The sequence below is a fragment of the Myiozetetes cayanensis genome, unplaced genomic scaffold (assembly GCF_022539395.1).
Source record: "Myiozetetes cayanensis isolate MyiCay16 unplaced genomic scaffold, myiCay2020 scf12, whole genome shotgun sequence".
Taxonomy (NCBI): domain Eukaryota; kingdom Metazoa; phylum Chordata; class Aves; order Passeriformes; family Tyrannidae; genus Myiozetetes; species Myiozetetes cayanensis.
The window spans coordinates 10,358,366-10,367,490 of NW_026086826.1; the positions used below are offsets into that span (position 1 = coordinate 10,358,366).

At 40.1% G+C, this 9,125-nt stretch overlaps 1 protein-coding gene across 4 annotated transcripts in view; it reads right to left on the reverse strand.

The window, feature by feature from the left end:
* OMA1 (OMA1 zinc metallopeptidase) overlaps positions 1 to 8,907 on the reverse strand; it is a 99,870-nt gene extending 90,963 nt beyond the window's left edge. The window contains exons 1-7 of one of the 4 annotated variants that reach the window (XM_050307512.1): positions 8,746 to 8,907; positions 7,456 to 7,978; positions 6,874 to 7,102; positions 5,618 to 5,791; positions 5,415 to 5,522; positions 4,095 to 4,223; positions 970 to 1,044 (exon numbers count right to left, since the gene is read on the reverse strand). In XM_050307512.1, the coding sequence (XP_050163469.1) occupies positions 970 to 1,044; positions 4,095 to 4,223; positions 5,415 to 5,522; positions 5,618 to 5,791; positions 6,874 to 7,102; positions 7,456 to 7,958 (1,218 nt within the window). In that variant the 5' untranslated portion in view covers positions 7,959 to 7,978; positions 8,746 to 8,907. Of the gene's footprint in view, positions 1 to 969; positions 1,045 to 4,094; positions 4,224 to 5,414; positions 5,523 to 5,617; positions 5,792 to 6,873; positions 7,103 to 7,455; positions 7,979 to 8,292; positions 8,441 to 8,510; positions 8,612 to 8,745 lie in introns of those variants that run through there. The other 3 variants (XM_050307509.1, XM_050307510.1, XM_050307511.1) reach the window with 3 other exon arrangements.
* Between the last annotated feature and the right edge of the window lie 218 nt (positions 8,908 to 9,125).

A 9,125-nucleotide genomic window follows, 5' to 3' on the forward strand; every position in this document is an offset into this window, starting at 1 on the left:
AACATGATTTCTTGCACTGAATTTTATTTAAGAAAATTAAAAAGTACAAGTTGTCAGAAGGTAAGAAAATTACGTCTTCCCTCATGCCCTGTCCAGAAATACAGTAGTGGTGCTTTATTCTTTGAATTTATTTCTTAAAATTATTATTAAAAAAAAGATTACCTGCACAAGCAAAGAAATGCTGAGATGTCACTTTGCTTATTTCTTTCTGGTATGGCCCTAAATCTTTGGTATCACAAAACACTGAGCACAAACACAGCAATTACAGGTTTTTTATAGATTGTGTTATTCCCCTAAATGCCTTTAAATTAAAAATGCAGTTTCAATCTCAAAATCAAAGTTAATTTTAAAAATATTCCTTGAAGAAACATAAATAATTTGTAAGAATAGGAAGTTTTCCTTATGAAATATTAACACTAGATGGTGCTGCTCACACTGTTATCTGACACCTTGCTCTATTGCACTTTATTAAAAACCAAAGAGTTGGTTTAGTTTATTTAATATAGGATTAATATCCACGAGGGGAGAAAAAAGTACCTGAAAAATTAAATTCTGAGAAAAATGCTCAGTAGCTTCTGGCCAGATTTTTGTCTTACTTTGGCAAAGTTCCACTGTTTCTATGGCTGCATTTGGGCTAAATTTTTTAATCTTTACATACAATTAAAACCTGCTTATGGAAGCTCACTGTTTAGCATTCTCCTTGTTAAAAAAATGTGGACATGTTTTTTCTTCTAATAGTAATAAACTACATGGAAAATACACTGTGCAACTTTACAGACTTCCATTTTATTACTTACAATTAGGCAGCAGGACTTTTGTCTTTCCCTAAAAACTGTTTTATTTCCCACTGCTTCATAAATCTACAGATCTCCAAAAATTCACAGCTGACCTCTGTCTGAAGTGTGAAACTCCCTTCAATTTAAACAGAAACTGAAAATATTGCTAATAAAGCCAACCAATTCCAGTTACCTTGGCTGCAAACTGAAGTCCCACTTTATCAGCCTCGGCCTCCAGTGTCCTGCTGTAGGGTCTGTCAAACATGAACTGCAAAGAAGCAAATCAGAGCTCTGTTTTGGGGTTTGAATGTGCACAAAGCTGCAGCATTGTAACTCTCTTTCTACCCTCCCCATAAGAAAAGGGCTTTATCTCTCTTGTTCACATTGCACATGATCAGTATTAATTTTCTTAATGTAATCTTTAATTCCATTCCATGTAAATCATCAATCCTGTATTTAGTGGAAATCAATTCAAATTACACTTATTTTCACGGCCACTCTCATCAGCCAGTCCCATTTTGCAGCAACTGAAGGCTCAACACCAACTTTACACTGGAATTTTTTCACTTCACTCTTTTATTGACACCGAGATTTTTGTTGTAGCAACTGCAGGTAAAAATTCCAGTGGTTCCCTAAACTTGTTTGCTGACTGCCTTTAAGCCTGGTGTCATCTGTTGTGTATGGCAAACAGCACACAGTATGGAATGTTGCCATAAGTGTTTCCCAGGAATCCTTACAAATTTCAGGGGAAAAAGAACACCAAAAACCAAACAACACAAAGCAGTTTGAAAAGAAGAGCACCAAAGAAGGGGTCCAACCCCTTGAGTACAGAAAGGTAACTGTAACTTTTTGCTTCTTTCCAAAGCAGTAGTGATAGTTTTTCTTTACTAGGTCAAAAATAGAAGCCAACCAAAGCTGATCCTCTGAAGTTTTTTTAAAGCCAAATACTCTGGTTGATAAGTAGGTACTTACATGAGGTCACTTTCTAAATTCTTGGTTTCCATACAGACCTTAAATATTGCAATTATACTTTTAAAATCCTCTGATGGTAAACTCATTCTTTGAAGTGGAATAAATACCTCTACTACCTTGAAAATCCAGGTCTGCTGGTGCACATTATGTTCACCAAACAGCAAAGATGCCCCTGGCTGGTCTGTTGTGTATTCCTGAAGCACTGTTTCCCACTTAGCCAGAAAACTGTATGTTTAATTATTAATTACTTTTTAGACAGGGAAATTAAACGGGTTACACAAAAAAGAGTCCTGAGTCATCTCACACACAGTACTCCTCATCTGCTACTGAAAAATGAAATGGTTTAAAATATCTACTATGAATGTGCTGGAACGACAAATAAGAACCACAAACTCTGACCTAAAATCCTTCTCAGAAACTGGACATAACAAGAGGGACTTGAGTTTTCAAATCAGTTACCAGAGCTGTCTGTGGATACAATTTTGATGGTGTGAGGTAGACGAGAAAAGGAGTGTGGAGTACTGCATTTGTACACATTTGAGTGCAGGACATGAGCAAAACTCAAAGCCATGCTTTGAGTTATTCCAAGAATAATTCCCAGCTTTAGTTCCCACATAAAATAACTGCTGCTGTATAACAAAGCTGACTTGGTTCAGTTCAGAAATACATGACTAAAGAACAAGCACAGATGAATGGCATAAGGAAACTTAACAATTTATTAAGGAAAGCAAACCCATGAGGTTTTGGGGAAAAGGCAAAACTGGAGCTCACACACCCAAAACCCAAAGAATCGCTGGGAACTACTCAGAGTCAATAATAAAAGTAGGTCAGTAGGTCAAAAAGTTAAGCCTCTAAGGATATAACAGAAAAACAAATATTGAGAGAGAAGCAAGTACTGCAATGTGGCTTAAATAACCCTTTCACAGAGTCGGATGCTAAGGCTTTAAAAAGTAAAATACAGTTATGGAAGAAGAGGAAAAGAAACATCCTGAGAAAATGTGCAGAAAGGTTCACTTTCATGGGAGCACAATTGGCAAATATTGAACGTAGAAAACAAACAGACACTGCACTCCTGGTGACTGAAAGAAACTAAATTCTCCATTCAGAATCTTTTTCATCTGAGGTTAAAGGTCTGCAAGTATTAATCACTGCAGTATTACTGGAGATGAGTTTGATCAGCCTTTTAACCCAGGACTTTGCTGTACAGTATCCCATGAGAGTTGTTTCTACAGCACACCAGGACTCGGAGCTTAAACCCAGATTCCATTTGCAACCCAAAGCACAACTCCAGTCCATGATTCCAAAATACCCGTGCAGTTCGCCTAGGACAGGAGAGGAGATGCTGACAGGGAGTGGAATCTTGCTGTCTGAATTATGAGCAGTCTCAGGATTGATTCACACTCGTTCTTTGCCAAATTCAGCTCTTCAAGATGCTGGCCAGTGTTCATCACTGTATTGGTTTCTTAGCTACTTGTACACATATCCCAGCTTTCTAGAGATAATTTATGTTCAGCATCCACATATCTCCTCATTAGCATAGGAACCACCAAAACAGATTGGTTCTGTTTAATTTCATGCTTTGAGGAACTCGGGGAAATCTCAGGAAAAACATCAAGTCCAAGTAATCAAAGAGCTCTTGCACTTAAGATTCAGATTCAAGTTTTATGATCTAAGCAAAATTTATTTTTAAAAAACACACTTTTATAAAAAATAAATGAATCAGCAACTGTCCAAAGGCAGAGAGAAAATTAGACTGTGGAAGAAAATTGGCACCACAGAGCCTCTGAATTTTACTTTGTTGGAATATGTGCTGGCTGAAAAGATTATTTCAGTAAGCTTTACTATAGCATGATTTAAACACTCTTAAAGAGTGCTGAGATTCTCAAATTTTTAATATTGGAAATCACTCTTACCACTAACAATACATTTAAACACTTCCATATATTTTATTTGCTTTAGGAACAATTTAACAACAAGGTAAAATAAAAACATGGCATTTCAACAAATACAACTTTAAAGGGCAAGTTACATTTCTAAAGGATAATCATCTGCCTTAATTGGCAGCTGGTACCTGGAGCCTGTGCAGCTCCACCCAGTCATGTAGGGAGACCTAAAGTTCTTCTTGGTGACAAATAAAAATCAATATCAACTACAGCAGAATCAGATTTTTAAAAATTTCTTTCAATAACATACTCAAATATTAACTTTTGCTTCTATTTCTCCTCTTGCCTTTTTCCCCGAACATACTATTTACTGTAGTGAAAGATTCAAAATTGTCACTAAAATTAACAATAAAAATGTCTTTCCAAGGAAGTCAGGAAGGATAATACAAAATATCAGTCTTACCTCCTGCAACTTGCTCTGAATCCACTGGCCAACAACTGCCAAACTATCCCGAGGACAGATGGCCCAAATCATGGTGAGAAAGATGAGGGAGAGAAAATCCAGGAAGTGCACCAGGCTGGCTTTCTCTGCCTGCAAACAGAAATTGTCCCATTTTCATTCCTTGCAGTCTGACATTTCTTTAGAACACAAGACAATTTGAAAACACTTTAAAAATCAAAGATTTATTTTTTCTATGCAGCCACAGGAACAGGGCAAGCACAAGATTCTCTGCTTGAACAAATAAAAAAATCCAGTTGGATACAAGGTACTTTTGGTCTGGAATCCACACCAGCTGCGGAATACAGCTGGAACAAACACATCTGGCCATCACCCTACTTGAGAGATTCAAAGCTGGAGATAAGATGGGGATGACATGCAGGGAGTTCTTCGGTAAAAAGGCCAAGAAACACCTCAGTGGAATGAAAAATCTATAAAGAGACCTCAAAAACTGTGCTTTACATTACTTTGAGAAGAGACAGATATCACTGAGACAGGATCCCTAATGGGAATAGGGGACAATAGACATAATATATTCATCTTTTGTTTTCTGCTGCATTGCTTTAATTTCAGAATCTGAGAGATCCTGAAGAAATAAATTGAAATTATTCCGTTTTCCAGAGCTCTATCTGACATGCAACAAATTGATCTGAGCGCTTACAAGTGGATTCATGCAATCCTTCTCTCTATGGTGACACAAGTTCCACACAAACAAGCTAAGTTCTTTTTTTTAGGAGAAATGCATTTTTTGGCTCAACTGAGTCCAAGGAACAACGCTGTGAACTGTTGCTTATCCAAAACCACAAGAACCAGGCTCCAGGCATTCTAGAATTTGACATTCTAAACCAGTGTGTAACTCTAATAAACACACTACAGGTTTTAAGATAATTTTTAAAGTATATCCACTTCTGTAGGTGTTAACAAGTATGGGATAACAAACTGAGTTGCTGAGGACCTCCAGTTCTTTAAATCTGAGCTGTAAGAGAGGCAACTACAGACCAAGTTCTAAATGACTGTTAAAAGTGGGCCACAATCCACCTGTGCAGCTGTGAAAAAACACTTCAGACTTTGTGCTAACAGGGACCAGTACAGGCCTTCTGACAGCTATTAAGTACTACACCAATAATAAGGATCTACTGTAGCAGACTACAGACATTTCAAACTCCATTTTTCATTAATTAGATAGAGTCACATTGCAAACTTGGTTGCTATAATATAGTATGATCACAATTAAAGTAATTAGAATAATTTAAGAATATTAGACAGCTTTCTTTAAAAACTTACTGCATGTTCCAGCACAGCATGAGCTATTTCGTGTCCCAAAATAAATGACAGCTGATGAATATCAGAAACTGCCTCGAGCAATCCAGTGAAAACAAACACTTGACCATTCTGTAAGCAGAAAGAGAATAAAAATGAAGCGGAAGACACATAAATAAAATGCTGTTCCAATATTATTAATAATGTTTGCATTGTGTTCAACTTACTGGAAGCACAAAAGCGTTTACACCTGGTTCATCCACAACATGGATCACCCACTTGAGTGCTGAGACCCCTGGGATGTCTTTATTGCTTTCAGACAAATGCCCAACAACTCTTTCCACAACCTGGTACCTTGCATCTGTCTCAGGCAACATCTGATTTTTGAATTCCTCCATCCACTGGAAAAAAAAAAAGAATGCACTGATTGCCATGCAGAACAAACACACAGTGAATTATTAATTCATAAACTAATTCAGTGGCTTCACACAACTTAGATAAAACGAAGTTTCATTACATTTTTCTTTCATATAGCCAAAGCCAATACATTAGAGTTCAAGCTTTCAGATCCACAAGTAAAAGAATAATAAACTGAAAAGAAAGTAAACTGATCATAGATCAAAAATAACATAATATAAACTTGGTGCTACAGCCTCCTGTGTCTGGAATTTTCCTAAACACAGTTAAGCTTGGCATCACAATTCAGAGAACCTTTCTATCCCCTCCTGAATCTCCATCTGAATTGGTAATTTTTGTCTATCTGAATATTCCTGTTGTAATTTGTAAGGTGGGCAAATTTATACAAAATATGTATTTTGAAAATATCCTTGTACTTGTTTTGTTCTCAACTCGATTCTGAGAGAAAGGACTATAGTGAGATTTAGACATGGTATATATATCAAGTTTCACTGACTTTAGAACAAGAATACAAAAACACAGAACTCAAAGTTACAGAAACTAGTTCTGGACAGTTTAAATGGGCAGTTTAAAAGAAGGTAATTAAAAAATAATGAGCTAATCAAATAAACAAAAAAGAACAGAATGCAGGTAGAGATACTACTTTACAAAGTGGCAGCTTTAAAGAGAGGACCTTAAGTGCCAAAAAATGTTGAAATCAGCTCAGAAACTGAGACAAATCTCAGCATACACCTGTTCTTCTAAGATCCTACCAGATTTCTGTATTTCTTTTATGAAATTCTGTTCAATTACAGTAACAGAGACATTTGTTACATGCATGTCACGCGGCCTTTAACGTGCCCCTGATGGAAAGGGAACTCTTGAAAAGGATGGGGACAAGAGGAGAAGGTAACAGATGGAGGGGGCTCAGCAGGGTTATGAGTGTGAACTTCAAGATTTATCAAGGACACCACAAGGTTTGTTTGCCCATCTCATTAGTAGGATTATCTCATCACCAAAAAAAAAAAAAAAAAAAAAAGCATTAACAGTTCTAGAGTATTTTCATTTTTTTTCTTTAAAATCTTACCATCTCATATTCCATCTGTGACAGTTCCCTAAAATGCTCCTTCCCAAACACCAGCAGTCGAGCACGCCCTGTGATGGGTGTCTCCTCCAAGTGAGTAAAATAAAACATGATAAATACAACTCCTAAGCTACTGACACCCAGGAGTATCTTCCATTTATTTTTTCTTGCACTTTCTTTAAACAGTTCCCGTTTATTAGGAGGAAGTGCCTTCCACCAATTTCTTATGCTCCTGTAAGATACAAACAGTGTTAACTCAGGACACAGTTAAAAAGAAATTTGTTAGTGTCTGCCCTTGCTGTATCCTCTATTACAGTTTCATCTCACACAGAGGCTTATGGAAGGTTACATTGTAATTGGCTTCTATTCCACTCCATCTCAGTGTGTTGGTTCACCTTCCTCTACCACATGTAAATGAGACGGAAAAGAGCAAAAGATACACCTAACACCTCTGAAAATGGAAAAAACCCTTCTTGTTGAGCAAACTGTCAGTCAAACAATACTACAAACACACCTGCCATCCTCCACAAACTCACACTTTGCATGATGGGGTCTTGCACTGAGAGCAAAGTAACAGTATTTTACCTGCCAAGAATGATGGCAAGTAATTTCTGAGCTGGCTTAACAATGATCCAGAAAAGAGGAACTGGCGCAGCCTGAAACGATGGTGATGTGCGAAGAGACCTGATGATGGGAAAGTTCCAAGGAGAAAAGTGATTTGGCAGTTGCCCTAAGGAACTGATCTGGAGGGATGTGATCTTCTCCCCTGGCAGCTGAGAAGACTGGAAGCAAAACCTTCCCGAACTGTGGTGTGCATTCCTGTATACTCCTGTGTTTGGGACATTCAAAAGACACCTCAGTCCTTTACCGATGAAGTTTCTGTGGGAGTCAGGGTTTCCAGTCAAAAAAGAGTTTCTAGTATTTCCACTCAAATCCAGCCTTTGGCATCTAAATTTGTTGATGTTAGTTCGGCACCATCCCACGTAAGACCTAGAGAGGTTATTGCGCTTCCCCTGCTTGCTCAAAGAAGCCAAATGAGAGAAAACACAGTTCCTGCCCGGCAGCTTTAGACCACAGATGATATTCATAACTTCTTTGGCCGGTTACCCTGAAACAAAGAAAAAAAAAGAGTAGCAGAGGGGTATTAAGAAACCCACCCAAACACGAAACTCTGAATCATTATTTCGTTCCTCCCGAACAGATACTGTGTATTTGTTTGCCAACAGCTGCATTGCACAAAAGAGGTCACAGTCACAAGTGCACCCGGTTGAAGTTTCAAGATACTAGTCCTTCTGGCAGTGAAGGAAATCAGTGTCGTGTATCACTGAAAATAAAACAAGGTGTGATTTATTTTTCCCTTTCACTTTTCGTACCACCAGTCCAGAGTGACTGCAGGTGTCCCTTGTGGAAGACACGTGTCACCTTTCCCTGCTGCCCTCGGGTGCCATTCCTATCTATGAGGAGAACCAGGATCTATGAGCATGTTGCTGGTACTTTGCTCCCGGCCTAGGAACAAAATGACTCAACACAGCGAAACCAAGTGTCTGCCAGCCGGGATCCTCTGACGCGCGGCCATGGACATGGGACTGCCTGGGGCGGACAAGCCCCGGCCACCCCCTCCGCACCCCGCTCATTTTCACCCGCTGGCTCCGACCGCGGCCTTCGTTCCCTCCCTGATCCCCCGAGGGGAACCGCGACTATCGTGACATGGGCTGACGTGAGAAGGGGGGAAGGGAGAAGGGGGAGAAGGAGACGCGTCACTCGGAGGCGCCCGCTGGGGTAATGGCGGGGGGGAACGAGGGGAGGTTTGTCAGCCTCATAGCTGCACGCCCCAGGGACCGGGAACGACCTCTTGCACCGGGATCCCCTACTCACCACCGCGGGAGGCGGAGGAGGAGGGGCAGACGGCGGAGAAGATGTCGATACGGGGGCGGAGGGCGGGAAGCGGGACCGTCCCCGCGTCCCTTCCCTCAGGCGGGGCCGCCCTCGCTCCCGCCGCCGCCGCCGCTTCCTTCAGAGGCGGCCGCCATTTTGTGGCGGCGCGGGGAGCGGGGCTGCCCCTTGTGAGGCGCGGAGTCCGCTCTGCTGAGCGCCTTAACCCTGGCTGTGCCTGCGGTGTCACCTTGTTGCAAAAAGTTTAGTATATCAAAAGTGTCGTAAATCAGGGTGTTCTTTGGTGTGAGATCTTCGTGTGCTTTCAAGCCTAAATCAGTGGAACAGGCAGCAGCCAGCATCCCCTAATTAAGGACATCAGG